Source organism: Grampus griseus (assembly GCF_964374135.1).
Source record: "Grampus griseus genome assembly, chromosome: 6".
Lineage (NCBI taxonomy): Eukaryota > Metazoa > Chordata > Mammalia > Artiodactyla > Delphinidae > Grampus > Grampus griseus.
Genome location: NC_139000.1, coordinates 67866486 through 67883326, shown reverse-complemented (window position 1 = coordinate 67883326; position 16841 = coordinate 67866486). Strand labels below are relative to the sequence as shown.

The 16841-nt window shown below is 39.6% G+C and overlaps 2 protein-coding genes across 5 annotated transcripts in view; one reads left to right on the top strand and one right to left on the bottom strand.

The window, feature by feature from the left end:
* The first annotated feature begins 6758 nt into the window (after positions 1-6758).
* Positions 6759-11407, top strand: RPS6 (ribosomal protein S6). Its single transcript, XM_082656168.1, has 6 exons — positions 6759-6856; positions 7381-7512; positions 8029-8239; positions 8427-8573; positions 10973-11130; positions 11253-11407. Exons 1-6 carry the CDS (start codon positions 6851-6853, stop codon positions 11346-11348), a joined length of 750 nt encoding a protein of 249 aa, XP_082512294.1. The 5' UTR covers positions 6759-6850; the 3' UTR covers positions 11349-11407.
* A 138-nt stretch (positions 11408-11545) lies between these two features.
* The window catches only part of DENND4C (DENN domain containing 4C), a 128314-nt gene continuing 123018 nt past the window's right edge, over positions 11546-16841 (bottom strand). For 3 of the 4 annotated variants that reach the window (XM_082656166.1, XM_082656167.1, XM_082656165.1), the window contains 2 exons: positions 15620-15684; positions 11546-15161 (listed from right to left, as the gene is read on the bottom strand). In XM_082656166.1, the coding sequence (XP_082512292.1) occupies positions 15025-15161; positions 15620-15684 (202 nt within the window). In that variant the 3' untranslated portion in view covers positions 11546-15024. Of the gene's footprint in view, positions 15162-15619; positions 15685-16841 lie in introns of those variants that run through there. The other variant, XR_014296852.1, reaches the window with a different exon arrangement.

The window sequence follows — 16841 nt, the reverse complement described above, 5'->3', positions numbered from 1 at the left end:
TAACAGTCTGTTGGATATCTCTACTTGTATATCCCATAGACGATTAACACTCAGTGTTAACACCATTTTCTCCCACCCCTCAGCCCCAGACAGTCACCATTCTCATCCTATTTCTGTGAGTTCAGCTCTCTCCTTTTTTTCTTTTTTAGATTTCACATATAAGTGAGGTCATGTAGTAACTGTCTTTCTCTGATTTATTTCACTTAGCATAATGCCTTCAGGATCCATCCCTGTTGTTGTAAATGGCAGAAATTCCTTCTTTTTATGGATGAATAATATTCCATTATAGATAGATACATTTTCTTGCCTTTTTTTTTCCCCTTTGGCCGCGCCGCACGGCTTGCAGGATCTTAATTCCCTGACCAAGAATTGAACCCACGCTCTCAGCAGTGAAAGCGCCAAGTCCTAACTACTGGACTGGCAGGGAATTCCCAATAGATACATTTTCTTTATCCATTCATCTGTCAATGGACACTTAGGCTGTTTCCCTTTCTTGCCTATTGTAAATAATGCTGCAATGTACGTGTGGGTGCAGATATCTCTTCAAGGTCCTGTCAGTTCCCAGGGATGATGAGATTACTTTCAGAATTGCAGTCTTGCTGGGTTAGAGCCAGTTATGTGATGTTGCTGGGTCTCTAGGGGGGTCCGTGGCTGGCGGGCGTGTTATTAGGGGCTGGGGCAGGCATGGATCCTGTCTGGTCACGGGTGGTAAGGGACTGCCTCCAGTACCTTGTTCAATATGGTGGTGCTGGGAGAAGGGTCTGCTTCAGATTCCGCAGCTGGGTCCTCAGACAGCAGCCTATCACCAGGTGTTTGGAGGTAGTTCCCACCTGGTAATTGGATGAAATCCTGGGTGGACCTGGTAATTGGATGAATCCCTGGGTGGGCGGGACTGGCTCTGGATTGTGGCTGAGAAGGGCTGAAACCGAGGCCCAGGGCTATTTCAGGTTTCACTGAGGTCTGCAGACCTGGCTCGGGAGGCATGGGTTGGTAGGTCTCCCGCCAGGGCCCTGGGTGGGCTGGACTGCTCCACGGCCGTGGCCACAGGGGCTGGAACAAAGTATAGGGCCATTTCATGATCTCTGGGGCATAGAGCGTCTGCTGCTCGGTCCTTCTGTCAGCAGGACTGTTCACTGACTGTGGCTAAGACGGACTGGAGCCCAGTTCAAAGTTATTTCGAAATCTACACTTTGACCGAGTTTGACAGGCTTACTTGCAAGGGCTCTCAGATCACAGCCGAGAGTGGCTAGAGCCAGTTCACCGGCCACTTCAGGATGCATAACCAAGACTGAGGTCTGTATGCCTACTGTCCAATGCATGGGTGGGCATGACTCCTTCTGGGTCCCATAGCATGTGGTGCTGGTGACAGAACCAAAGCCAAATGGGGTGGGAGCTGAGTCCTCAGATGCGGAGCTGTTTCGGGTCTGTGACGGGTGAAGTCAGCACCCTGGGTTCAGGCCTCCCTTCTCAAAATATCTCTCCTGGTCTTGGACTGCACCAAGATTTCACAATCTACCTGGGTCCCAAAGCTGTCACAAAGGCACTTTTTTTCCTGCTGGATGCTGAATTATTGTTGTTGGTAGGAGGGGTGTGAGCAAGAAAGTATTATTCAGCCATCTTGCTGATGTTAATACTTTGAATATTCCTTTTATAAACTTTTTTTTTGTGGTACGTGGGCCTCTCACTGTTGTGGCCTTTCCCGTTGCGGAGCACAGGCTCCGGACGCTCAGGCTCAGCGGCCATGGCTCACGGGCCCAGCCGCTCCACGGCATGTGGGATCCTCCCAGACGGGGGCACGAACCCGCGTCCCCTGCATCGGCAGGCGGACTCTCAACCACTGCGCCACCAGGGAAGCCCCAGTTTTGATTACTGTAGCTTTGTTATATTTTGAAATCAGTGAGCATGATGCCTCCAGCTTTGTTCTTCTTTCTCATGATTGTTTTGACTATTCAGAGTCTTTTATGTTTCCACACAAATTTTAGAATTATTTGTTTTAGTTCTGTGAAAAATGACTTTGGTGTGGTTTTTTGTTTGTTTTTAATTTGGCCACACTGTGCAGCTTGCAAGATCTTAGTTCCCCAACCAGAGATTGAACCCGGGCCCTGGCAGTGAAAGTGCTGAGTCCTAACCACTGGACTGCCAGGAACTCCCTGACTTTGCTATTTTGATAGGGATTGCATTGAATCTGTAGATTGCCTTGGGTAGTATGAATTGATTGATTCTTTCTAATGTATTTTTTATTTCCGTTATTGTATTCTTCAGCTCTGCTTGGTTCTTCTTTATGTATTTTTACTCTGTCAAACTTCTCACTGTGTTCATCCAGTCTTCTCCCAAGTTCACTGAGAATCTTTATGGTCATTACCTTGAACTGTTTATCAAGTAGATTGCTTACCTCTACTTTGTTTAGTTCTTCTTCTGGAGTTTTGTCTTGTTCCTTTGTTTGGGCATGCTGGTAGGTGGGGCTGGCCAACAGCCTGATTGGCTACTAGACCCTACCTCATGCAGTGGCTGCTGGTCCACTGGTGGGTCACAGTGTGGCTAGCTACATGGCCCAGGAGGTCCAGGGGCTGGTACGCATCTGCTGGTGGGTGGGGCCAGGCCCTGGCACTAATAGGCTTGAGGGAACATTAAAGGAGAGATTTGTGACAATTGGTAAAATTTTATGGGCGGTGTAGTAGAATGTATTGCCTAAATAATAAGTTTTACATGTGATAATGGTATTGAGGCTATGTGGCAGAATATCCTTCTTCTTAGGAGATACATCCTTAAGTATTCAGAAGAGAAATACCATGGTGTTTGTAATTTAATTTCAAATGGCTCAGAAAAAAATAGTATATGTGTGCATATACATATAATAAATAAATGTGTGTGTATATATACATTTATATATATATGTATTATATATTATCCAAAACAACAAAATACCTAGGAATAAAATTAATCAAGGAGGTAAAAGACTTGCATACTGAAAACTGCAAAACAGTGCTGAGATAAATTAAAGAAAACCTAAGTAAATGGAAAGACATATCATGTTCATGAGTTGAAAGAGTTTAATGAGTTTAATTTTGTAAAAATGGCAATACTCCCCAAATTGATCTATGGATTAAATGCAATCCCTATCAAAATTCCAAGAGCATATTTTGCATAAACGAGCATAAGATTCATGTGGAATTACAAGGGATTCCCAAAGAACTAAAACAATCTTGAAAAAGTCAAGGACCCCACCTCCTGATTTTGAAACTTACTACAAATCAAAACAGTGTGGTATTGGCATAAGGATAGATACATAAATCAATGGAATAGATTTGAGAGGCCAGAAGTAAACTCATACATCTATTGCCAGTTGATTTTCAACAAGGGTGCCAAGATCATTAAATGAGGGAAAGGATAGCCTCTTCAACAAATGGTGGTGGGACAACTGGATGTCTACATGCAAAAGAATGGAGTTGTACTGCCAACCTTACACCATATTAACAAAATAACTCAAAATGGATCAATGACCTAAATACAAGAACTCAAACCATAAAATTATTGGACAAAAATATAGGGATTTTGGATTTGGCAATGGATTTGTCTCAGATATGACAATGAAAGCATGATCAACAAAAGAAAAATTAGATAAATTGGACTTCATCAAAGTTCAAAACTATTATACATCAGTGAACATTCTCAAGAAAAGTGGAAAGATATGTACATAATGGGAGAAACTATTTGGACATTATATATCTAATAAGGGTATAGCATTCAGAATATATAAAGAACTCTTACAATTCAATAACAAAACAAGCCAATTCAAATACAGGAAAAGAGCCTTTGTGCACTGTTGGTGGGATTATGAAATGGTGCAACTTCTATGGAAAACAGTATGAAGGTTCCTCAAAAAATTAAAAATAGAACTACCATATGATCCAGCAATCTCACTTCTGGGTATATATCCAAAAGAACTGAAAGCAGGGTCTTGAAGAGATATATGCATGCCTATGTTAATACCAGCAGTATTCATAATAGCTAAGAGGTGGAAGCAATCCAAATGTTCATCAACAGATGAATGGATAAATAAAATGTGGTATGTAAATACAATGGAATATTATTCAATCTTAAAAAGGATGGAAATCTTGTCACATGCTACAACATGGATGAAGCTTGAGGACATGGTTAAGTGAAACGAGCCAGTCACAACAAGGCAAGTACTGCGTGATTCCAATTGTATGAAATATCTAAAGTAGTCAAATTCATAGAAACAGAAAGAAAAATGGTGGTTACCAGGGATGGGAGAGGGCGAAAAAGAGTTGTTTAATGAGTATAGAGTTCCCATTTTGCAAGATGAAATAGCTCTGGAGATGTTTCACAACAACGTGAATATACTTAACACTACTGAACTGTATACTTAAAAATGGTTAAGATGGTAAATTTTATGTCTTTGAAAAAATGCATTAGAAAAGAAAAAAAAAGTCTGAGGAATTTTCCTGGATTTTACTCTTTGCCTCATATTAACTCACTACCACTACTTCAATAAAAATAGAGCTAAAATAAAAAACAAAAAACGGGCAAAGGACTTAAGTAGACATATCTCCAAAGAAAATATATAAATGGCCCAACACATGAAAAGATGCTCAACATCATCAGTCATTAGCGAAATGCAAATCAAGACCACATTGAGGTACCACTTCACACCCCCTAGGATGAATATAATTTAAAAAGAGAGAAAATAACAAAACAACAAGTGCATACATTTCTGGGGGGAATGTAAAATGGTTCAGCTGCTCTGAACATCGTTTGGCAGTTCCCCTGGGAAACACAGAATTACCATGTGACCCAGCAATCCTGCTCCTATATACCCCAAAGGACTAAAAGTAGGTACTCAAACATACCAGCACTATTCACAATAGTCAAAAGTTGGAAACAGCCCAAATGTCCATCAGTGGATGAACGGATAAACAAATTGTGATTTACACATACAGTGTGATAGCATTCAATCGTAAAAAGGAATAAAACACTGATACATGCTACAACGTGGATGAACGTCAAAAATATTAGAAGGCAGACACAAAGGTCACATAGTGTATATTTCCATTTATATGAAATATATAGAGTAAGTAAATCCATGGAGACAGTACACAGATTGTGGCTGCCAGTAGCTGGTGGAAGGGGGGCGGAATGGGGAGCAATTGCTTAATGGATGCAAGGTTTCCTTTTGGGGTGATGAAAATATCTTGGCACTAGATAGAGGTGGTGATTGCACAACATTGCGAATGTGCTAAATGCCACTGAATTGTTCACGTAAAAATGAATAACTTTATGTTGTGTCAATTTCACCTTAACAAAAATTACATACACAGGATTTAAATGCATCATTTCACCAACCTTTTTACACTAACATCAGATGATCGAACAGGATTTAGCAGAATATTTCAGCTTTGAATGTGAAGCAGGCCTAAACTCAAAACTTTGTGATACTGAAATGGAAGATGGGATGTAATAATCTTGGAAAGTAAAAATTATTTTTGTTTATTTTAAGCAGGAGTTTTTTTCTTGAAGAAAAAATATGGAGTAAATATGTAATAGATAATAAATATTTCTTCCTTCAGGGTACTGATTCAGGGTACTGTGGGCTTCAAAGTTAGATCACCTGGGTTCTCATTCTCATTCTCCCAGGAATGTTCTGGAGGACTATCAGATACACTGTATCTTTCCTGCATCTTTCTATTCTAATAAGAGTTGAATCATTGCTGATTCAAGATTTACTATAATACACTCATTCCTTCTCCCTCTGCTGGCTGGCTCCATACTACTACACTGATAGACTAACACATAGCAGAGCTGGGGTTATGATCATGTAACAGATATTTACTGAGCCTTACTTATTAAGTACCATACACTTTGCTGCGTCCTGAGTATTCCACAGTGAAGTTAAGACATGAGCCCTGGCCTAATTTACCATCTAGTAGGGGAGGCAGACCATAAGCAAACCATTTATGTATCATGAGTAAACAGTACTATAAAGGGAAATAGTGCTACACTAGAGGAGAGGAATACAATTTCTCGTTGTGTGTTCAGGAAAGGCTTCTCTTAGGAAGGACATGCAATCTGAAAAGACTGGCATGGCATTAACGAATGGCGATAGGTGAGCTTTGGACTGTGGAAAGTTTATAAAGCCAGGTTAAGAAGTTTGGAGAGTATTTAACTATAGTGGGAAATAAATGGTGCATTTCCAGAAAGGGAGTGATAGAATTTTGCGTTTTAAAAAGATCGCAGGGGCAAGACAGAAAGCAGGGAGACTATTTAGGAGGTACCAGGACTTGGAGTAATTATGGTTTTTGGCTTGGGTGACAGGGTGGCTGAGTGTATCATTCTGTGGTAGAACGATGACTGCAGCGGTTAGAGGACAAGCGGATGATCGAGTATTTAAGGAAAAAACAAACCACAGCTTTCAAGGCGTCTTGTTCTGAACAGCCGGAACCAGGGAAGGGCACGCTCCTAAAGTGGAAATCTTCGGACGGAGGCTGAGGTACAAGACTGCCCAGGAGAGCCGGACTCCGATCCCGCTCTCCCTCTTTGGTGTCATCAGAAGCAGTGGCCGGGGCCGAGCGGGGATGCTCTCTGACCCAGAACGATGGCGGAAAGAACAAGGAGTGGACAGACTAATCTTCGGAACTAGACCGGGTCTGCCTCACTAACACCGCCCACCGCTGATTAGCCCCACCCCCGGAAGTGCCGCCTACCCACGCCCATTTCCGCTACCCCAGGCGTCTGACCGTCTCGCGAGAACTGGAAGAGCCTATGTGACCTGGGCTAAGCGGAAGTTTGGTCTCTTTTTCGTGGCGCCTCGGAGGCGGTCGGCAGCTTCAGAATGAAGGTGGGGACTGGTGGCGGGTGTTGCGCTAGGTTTGAGTAACGTGGATCTAGCCCCAGAATACGGCGCTGCGCTCCAGAATCCTGGCTCTGGATGGAGAAGGGCCTGAGACAGGAGATGGATCGCTCTTTTGGGGCCGGAGCTCCTTGGGAGAGCGGATGGCGAGCGATTGCAGCTGGAGCTGCGCCGGGCGGGGAGCGCCATGGTGGCGTCCTGCCCCCCAGCCGGGATAGAGGCGGCCCTGCTGCCCGGTTGGCAGCAAGTAGGTCGGGCTTCTTGCTCCGAGAGGGGCAGCGGCTGCGCAGCGCCCTTCGCCCCGGCGTCATTCCGCGAGGCTTGAAAGATGTGTCCTACTTTTTTAGTGCAGTGTGTCTTGCGCGGTCTTATGTACACACATGCTTTAGTGAGTAGTATCAAATTTTCTGTTAGTTGTGTGTGGGTGACAGGAAAGGCTTTTTGCAGTGGAATAATCTTTGTAGTGGTTCTGCGATTTTCATGAAGTTCTTTCCCCCCCGTTTAATTTTTAGCTGAACATCTCTTTCCCGGCCACTGGCTGCCAGAAACTCATTGAAGTGGACGATGAACGAAAACTTCGAACCTTTTATGAGAAGCGTATGGCCACAGAAGTTGCTGCTGACGCTCTGGGTGAAGAATGGAAGGTAAAAGTGGCCTGCCGGACTGCCGAATTGAATTGTTAGAATATTTAAGAGAGATGGTAAACGCTGTTGGTAATTGGTAAATGTTATGGGGTTCAAACTCGGGTTCTGTCTTCTGACCTTGGGTTTAGTTACTTCCAGATGTCACTTTATAACGTGGAGCCATCACCTGTCAGGGTTATGTTCGTGAAAAAATACATAGTTCTTGCCCTGCAAGCTAATGGTCTCCATTTTTTTTTGAAAAGTGCCAAGAAGGGTTTTTTTTTATTTATTTATGGTTCATTGATGCTTTGTTCCTTAACATTGTCTTTCTCCCCCAAGAGCTGTTAACTCTGGTAAAGCATCGGCTAGAAGTAGCTTGATTGAAAGGACTTTGCTAATTGAACTTGGGAAACTGGAAGTAAAGACAAAATTTAGTGACCAGAGAAAGCTATTAAGTTTCAGATTGGTCTTAATGAAGTGTACTTGTTGGAGGCTACAGTCTTTTGTTCTATAATGTGTCATTGTGTTCTCTTCCAGGGTTATGTGGTCCGAATCAGTGGTGGGAACGACAAACAGGGTTTCCCCATGAAGCAGGGTGTCTTGACCCATGGCCGAGTCCGCCTGCTACTGAGTAAGGGGCATTCCTGTTACAGACCAAGGAGGACTGGAGAAAGAAAGCGCAAATCTGTACGGGGCTGCATTGTGGATGCCAATCTGAGCGTTCTCAATTTGGTCATTGTAAAAAAAGGTGAGATTTTTATTCTTGAGTTAATTTTTGTCCACACTGATTTAAAGCTGATTGTCGATTGATTGATTGATTTGCAGTATCCACAGTTTTGACCAGTGGACTTGTTTTAACAATGCCTGAACAATTTAGGGTTCTTGTTTGTAAGGAGGTTGTTGAATTAAAACGTCTGTTCGTTTTTCTCTTTCAGGGGAGAAGGATATTCCTGGACTCACTGATACTACTGTGCCTCGTCGCCTGGGGCCCAAAAGAGCTAGCAGAATCCGCAAACTTTTCAATCTCTCTAAAGAAGATGATGTCCGCCAGTATGTTGTGAGAAAGCCCCTAAACAAAGAAGGTATGGGGGATTATGCAGTTTTGGGCTTGCTTAATTTCATTGATTCGTCGTAGCGTTTTGTGTGCATGTTAGAAGATAAAAATCTGCCTACTAGTTACCTAGAATCTGAGTTTTTAGGAAGATAGTGGGGGAGAGAGAGGGTCAAGACGTGCAGTTGGTATGAATCCTTATTATATCCAGTGCCCTCTAGAGTGATAGAATTTTTCTTGGAAATTTGCCTTTGGGTCACTGATATATAAGTTCATTCAGAGATAACTTATGAGACATTTTAAGTTCGTTGCTTTGGGGTTAGGAGTTGAAAGAATGACAGAAAACTCGGGGGTTGTTATTGAATGTGCTCTCACACACACCCCCGCCCCACAACTTGCTTTCTTTCTATATCAGTGGTTTTAATTTTTTTGTTTACCAAAGAAATACATGCTTTCATCCACTTAAGTTGCTTTAACTTCTGGCCTTCGTTTACTTCAACTGGAATGTGGATAGCAGTAGAGTTGTGAGAATTAGAAGTTGGAAAGAAACTTTATTCAAAATACCAGGGTACAAGTGTTTGGGGTTTGGGGGTTTTCATATGTATATAAATTTATTTAGGTGTAGTTGATTTACTATGTTGTGTTAATTTTGCAGTACAGCAAAGTGATTTAGTTATATGTATGTACATTCTTTTTCATATTCTTTTCTATTATGGTTTGTCACAGGATACTGAATATAATTCCCTGTGCTATGCAGTAGGACCTTGTCTATTCATTCTATGTATAATAATTTACATCTGAATTCCAAACTCCCAAATCCATCCCTCCCCCTTGGCAACCACAAGTCTGTTCTCTGTGAGTCTGTTTTGTAAAGTTCTTTGTGTCATATTTTAGATTTCATATGTAAGTGATATCATATGGTATTTGTCTTACTGTAACTTCATTTAGTATGATAATCTCTAGGTCCATCCACGTTGCTGCAAATGGCATTATGTCTTTTTTGTACCTGAGTAGTATTGCATTGTATATGCCTACCACATCTTCTTTATCCCTTCATCTGTCGGTGGACATTGAGGTTGTTTCCCTGTCTTGGCTATTGTGAATAGTGCTGCGATGAACATAGGGGTGGCGTGTATCTTTATGACTTACAGTTTTGTCTGGATATATGCCCAGGAGTGGGAGTGCTGGATCATATGGGAACTCAATTTTTAGTTTTTTCAGGAACCTTGGTGTTTTATATTTTAAGAAGGTATATTGTTTATTAGGCAAGATAACTCATCAGTAGTGAGGTCTGCAGCAGCAATGCTCAGTAATGATATTTCTGTAGTAAATTGTATGAACATTTATAATAAGTGGAATAAATAGCATGTTAGTTCTGGGTTGGGTTTTCCTGACAGATCTGAAAAATTTTGCTTGGGTTTTGGTTTTCAGGACTGGGGGCTTAAATAAGCTAATACCTGGTATATGGTAAGTGCTCATTGGTCACTCATACGAAATATCTGGGCACCTACTGTGTGCCGGGTATGACTTTCAATGAAGTAACTAGCAAATATATGGTAGTTCCCTGCAGTTGCACCCCTGGAAATATCATTAGTGTACTAAGTGCCACTTAACAGACATTTGTTAAGATGGTTCTTTTTTTCTTTATAATTCCAAAGGGTTTTTTATTTTAGCAGAACCTGAACAACTGAGCATTTAGTCTTAAAATATTTATCTGAAGTGTTTATTGCTCCCAGAAGGTGTCCACAAACTAAAATCACTGCATCTGAAAAGACTCCTGTTCTGAAGCAGATTTATAATCCAGAGGATTTTGGATTATAAATCAGACAGGCTAAATGAAGATATTCTCAGGAATTCCCTGGTGGCCGAGTGGTTAGGACTCTGCTTTCACTGTGGTGGCCCAGGTTCAATCCTGGTTGGGGAACTAAGATCCTGCAAGCCGGGCAGCACCACCAAACAAACAAACAAATAAATAAATTCATTCATTCGTTTGCTCATTCTTTCAGTCTGATGTTAAGTTTCACTCCAGGAACATGGTGGAATGCAGTTAATGCTTTACTTAGTTTTCATGACAAGTTAAATATGCGGTTAATACTCTTTTAAAATAATGCTCATGTGTCTTAACGGTACAGAGATATACTGTCCTCCCAAGACAATGTAATTGTGGAAGGGAAATCAAAGTGAACAGAAAAAAGTATGGGGTATGACTTCCAACTGTTCAGCAAAGTAACAATTTACGTATGATCTTGAACTTGACATCCAAGCTATTGGTATAGGAAAACACTGGTCCCTAGTAAACTGTCTCATACAAATAAGTTTTCATAGGAACTACTGAGTTTGAATCTGTTTCTAATGCTTTAAAAATGTAAATGTGGGTCCTGTTGAACAAGGGTATTATTGAGGTGATTGAGTCATTATCTGAATTTTTAGGTAAGAAACCTAGGACCAAAGCACCCAAGATTCAGCGTCTTGTTACTCCACGTGTTCTGCAACACAAACGTCGGCGAATTGCTCTGAAGAAACAGCGTACTAAGAAAAATAAGGAAGAGGCTGCAGAATATGCTAAACTTTTGGCCAAGAGAATGAAGGTAAGTCCTCAGTGTGTGTGTTGGGGGGTGGGGGGAATAGGCCTGGCTTTGGATTTGCATTTTTAATCTAGATAAGCATTAGCTGCCTTTATTTATTTATTTATTTTTTTGGTTTTGTTTAGGAGGCCAAAGAAAAACGCCAGGAACAGATTGCCAAGAGACGGAGGCTGTCCTCTCTGAGAGCTTCTACTTCTAAGTCTGAGTCCAGTCAAAAATGAGATGTTTTTAGAGTAACAAATAAATAAGATCAGACATCACATCTCCTTTATTGACTTTTAATTGATGATAAAATAAACGAGAAACTTATAGAAGAGGAGGTACTGTATAATCTAGTGGTAGATAAAGTCTGCAAGAGATACCTGAAAGTGATAATCCTTCAGATTCAGACACTGAACTGCGATAGTGGAGGAGATGGCCAGGACAGTTTCTTTGGTGGGTGGCTCAGGAAAGGACTCTTAGCATGTTCATTGGCTTTTTAGCAAGGCATTGAACAATACAGGGGAAATAAATGACTAGGACTATTAATCTTTGATACACTTTATTTTGAGGAATACAGTTTTTCTTAAAGATCTATACACGATACATGAAAAGTGCCCTTGTGAAGATGGACGTTTGTCATATGTAAAAAGGATAACTTGTTAAAAGCATAGTTAATGGATACCATTTTAAAATAGTTGACAAAGTTTTTAAAACCAGTGCAAATTTAATGCATTAACAGAAAACTTTTCAACTCGTTTTTATTATATTTCACTGCGAAGGAGTTGACTGTACCTCTTTTTAGAAACACTTGCATCAGTGAAGGATGCACAGAGAAAGTATACTTTTCTTTTGGCTGCAACATGCAGCTTGTGGGGTGTGGGATCTTAGTTCCCTGACCAAGGATTGAACCCAGGCCCTTTGCAGTGAGTGTGGAGTCCTAACCACTGGACTGCCAGGGAAGCCCCAAAAGTATGCTTTTTCTAATGTACTATGTCTGGTTTCTATAGTACTTGCAGTAAGAACCTTCATTCAAACCATTATAGACTAGAAGGGTCTTAAAAGAAGGCACATTAGGCTTTAAAAGGTGCTCCTTTGCCAGAGTATATATTAACCACAGGTGAGTAAAATTTTCAAGCGGCTGTAACATGTAGAGACTGAAGAAGTGCTTCAGTTAAGTGTGTGTAAAAATCACCTGGGGATCTGGCTAAAAAGTGGATTAGGATTCGGTAGTTCGGGGCCCCACAGTCATTAATAAGTTCCCAGGTTAGGCCAATAATGCCAGCCCTGAAGCAAGATTCATAGAGGAGAGCCCCATAGCTTTTTTTTTTTAAATTGGAGTACAGTTGATTTACAATGTTGTGTTACTCTGCTGAACAGCACCCATAGCTCTTAATGAAATATTAAAAAGTTACAAAAGTCTTAAAGTCTTAATTGGCAATTGACAAAGTCATAAGTTGAATTTACAGCATTTAAAAAAAGATACCCAGTGCCAGAAGGACTGACACTACAGCTGAATCCTAGAGGGTAACATGCCAAAAGGCAGGTCTGGTGTAAGCCCAGAATTCTAGCTAGTAACTGGTAGATTCTAATGCATAAAACATGAGAACCACCCTGCTTTCTTATTTTGAGGAGTACAGTCACTGAGGTGGACAGATAGGTAAGGTGGGCCTAGACTATACTAGCTTATGAAATCTGGCAGATTTAAAGAGTTTAACATTGCAAAGACACTGAATCCTATATTACTAGTGTATACCAAAAATGAAAAGGGCAACAATTGAATATCCCAAAGGCATGTCAGACTTGTTTATGATTGTTAAATCATTAACTGCAGGTTGCTATAATCAATCTGAGATGCAGTTAATACCAAATCTAAAAGCAGTGTAAGGTTATGCTAAACAATCTGCCATAATTTGAAAGATCGCTTTCAGAAGTTAATCAGGATTTAAGTCTCATACAGTCATTCTAGATATTACTAAATCTATAGATAATGATTTGAAATCTTTTTTTTGGTCTGTTTTTGCTACAAGTTTTTACTGCCCTTTCTGTGGTAGGTGCAAGAAAAGGCCTTTAAGCAATTTTAATACAAATCGGTCTCAATTTCTGAATGACAGGCTAAGCTTTCCAATATATAATGGCTAAGTTATTTAGATTAATATTAAAAAGCTATTAGAAATTTTATAATTTGATACAATATAGCAAAATATTAAATGTGTAAGGAGATCTTTATCACAGGGTCGTTTTAGTGGGAAGTGCTTTGGTAATTTAGTTCAAGTTATTGAGAACTACAGAGAAATGGGAAAACAGACAATACTGGAATTCTGAAGATCACAAAAGCTTGAATTGCTGTACACACTTCAGGAGCCTTAAAAATGTAAGACAAGCACAGCAAACTTGAGAAGTTTTCATTTTATTCAACCTTGATTTTTTTATATGCAAAGTAATTCCAAACTTTCTGTTGGGGCAATAAGTGTTAAGTATTAAAACTAGTACCAAGTCTTAAGTTGCAAAAATATATTCTCTGAGACAGTGCAAAAGATCCATTTTTAAGGCAATGAGAATTGTACACAGTTTCTGACAAGTTCTTTCACTTACCACTTTCACAAATTGAAACTAGGATTCTGCATAGGTCTTATTAACCCTGAAATGTTGGAAGATTGGTATAGTAACAATTTTTAAAAGGTTATAGCAGGTAGGAAGGAGATGTGTGCTGTTAACTGTACCATTTGGAAATAATTATCAACCGATTTAGTCATCTGCATAATTACTGTAAAAGCGAGCACACACAATCATTGGCTTTTCAAACCATGCATGCAGAGAGATAAGGCAAATTTACTGTCCCTAAGGGATGTGTTAACAAAAGGCATGATAAATGTCAGTGAGGCATGGGAGGTCATGATTTTCTTAAACCTACTGGCAACAAGTTTAATAAGCTTTAACGTTTTAAGACAATTGATTCAGCCTAAAAAACAGTATTTACAAATGCACAAATAGTAAGTGTACAAATCTAAATTTTATACAAGAATAAAATTCTGTGTGCAGTGCAAGTTATCCCACAGGTTTTTAAAAGTGACCAATAGCAACAGTTTATGTGCCTGAACAATTTCTGGCCCAAAGACATACACAAGAATTTTAATTTTGTAAATTATGAAGCTGATTAATTTCATTTAAACTATCTGGCTCGTTTATTCCAATTTTAAAGCTGTTGCAAATTAACATGATACTGGGAAGAGGATGAAAGGAAGTAACTGGATATTCAAGATACAATCCATTAAGGGAGCTAATACATAAACGTGAAGGGTAAAAATATATATTAATTTTAAAGTCAAAGGCAAGGCAGTTATCAGACTTTCAGGTAATTTTGAGATTAATGACTACATACGAATTAGTAGTAGTCATTTATTTAATAGTTGGAGACCCCCTTTCAGAAAACTTTATTGCAACATGCAATCTAAGAATTTTAATAAATATAATATGGCTGAGTAGATACACAGCCACACATATATACACAATACACAAATAGTTGCTCTTATAATTGAGATTTCGTTTGTTTTGGGGTTAGGCAAGTTTACATTAATTTGCCATTCCCCAAACTCAATAGCTTCAGATATAGACAAAACACCAAGAATGAATATGGTTTCTCATCGAACTGCTACAAATACTGAGAAATGCAAAACCAATTTTCAGCAGATAAAAACAGTTCAGAAATTGTAAATCTTCAACATCAGTAAACCCTAAGGCATTTTAGTGGCATTTTTACCTTCTGAGATGATTCAGTATGAATTACATTTCATTATCTATTGTACCAAGAATAACTTCATTTCAGTTTTCACCAATTCGTAATTTGAAACAAACCTTGAATGTCTCCAGATTGAATCTATTCCCCCAGTTCTGTGTCCAAAATCTAGTGAATCTTATTTAAATGAGAGGTGCTCCAAAACACTTCCTGCACCACTCCACACTGATACTTGGTGGAGCATCAATTTTCTGCAACTTTTCAAGAATCTCTGTAGATAAACTATTGTATGCAAGTCCATACTCATTGTCAAAAGCCTCTGAAAGATATTTTCAAAAGTACAGTTGGTATTTCTTAATAATAAATAATAAAATAAAAGCTATGCATTTAAAAATGGTAGTCAAATCTTTTTTTTTTTTTTTTTTTTGCGGTACGCGGGCCTCTCACTGTTGTGGCCTCTCCCGTTGCGGAGCACAGGCTCCGGACGCGCAGGCACAGCGGCCATGGCTCACGGGCCCAGCCGCTCCACGGCAAGTGGGATCTTCCCGGACCGGGGCACGAACCCGTGTCCCCTGCATCGGCAGGCGGACTCTCAACCACTGCGCCACCAGGGAAGCCCCAAATCATTTTTGTATACATATTTAAACTGCATATTTAAAGGCAGAAATCTTTTTAAAGGCAAATGGAGTATCTGCCCATACCAATTAAAATTTTAAAAGTTTCTTTAAGAAATAAGACTTAAACCCCCTTTAAGGAATCCCCAGTTGACGAACTTACCAATATCAATATTCTCTCTTCCAAGAGACACTAATGATAAGAAGAGGATTTCTCTGTATAAACTCCTATAAAACAAATATTTTTTAAAATTAATGGTCAAAGAGCATAAAAATACCCTATGAAGGTTTTTTAAAATGGTGATAGAACACAACACTGTAAATCAACTATACTTGAAAAAAAAAGATTAGGTTCTTTAGTTAACAGTAATGTATCCACCATCCATGTCAGTGTTCTGGTTTTGACATTACACTACACTTATGTCACCTTTGGGAGAAGCTGGGTAAAGGGTCAACGGAACTCTTTGTACTATCTTTGCAATTTCCTGCAAACTTATGTTTCAAATTAAAAAGTTAATGGGCATAAAGCTTCACATTCGAAATAACTAAAAATGGCTTATTTTAACTTTATTGTAATTATTTAGCAATATAATAGGTAACTTTTAATTCTAATTTCTAATTCAGATTTACAAAAGCAGACTTTTGCCACATTACACAGTAAGAGACTAAGTAAGTTAGGGGTCTAAAACCCTTGGACACAAACAGTATGAAAGATGGTGTGGTCTCTACTACTTAACCCAACAGTAAAGGATAAATCACCTTTATTTGATTTGCGAACATAAAAATGTTACAAATGAAACCTTAAAAATGAGACTCGTGACTCATTTGTTAACAAAAGGGGAAACTGATGAACTGATTTGAGTATTTACAAAAAAAAAATTAGAGAGTAATGCTGATTCTGATGATGCTCCATGCAGCTTTCTTTAGAAGCTCCAGAAGCCATAGTATGTCATTTCTAATATTCCTTCCCTGTCCTTCAACTACAGATACTTGAAAGTGGCTGCTCTTTAGGCTGTGAAGGAGATAATCTCTACCTCAACTGTTGAGATTATAGAAGGATCTATCCATTTTCATTATGAATTCTTGTCCTATCATTTCTGAGACTGTCTTCAAAGATGCCATGACTAGAAACTTGAAGAGCACCTGGAAACACTGTTTATGTTTGATAGAAGGTATTATGTCTCTCTTTCTGAAGCTTCCACCACAAAATTCATTTATGCTGAGACTGGGATGAGTACGGATCCAAGCGTGTTAGCCGTCAATAAATAGTAAGAGGATCAGGATAGCTCCATACCGTTTGTAATTCACTGCTTCCATCATCTTCCTAAATTGTTTCTACTCCTAAACCCATATTTTTTTTTTTTACATCTCACAAGATAAGATGC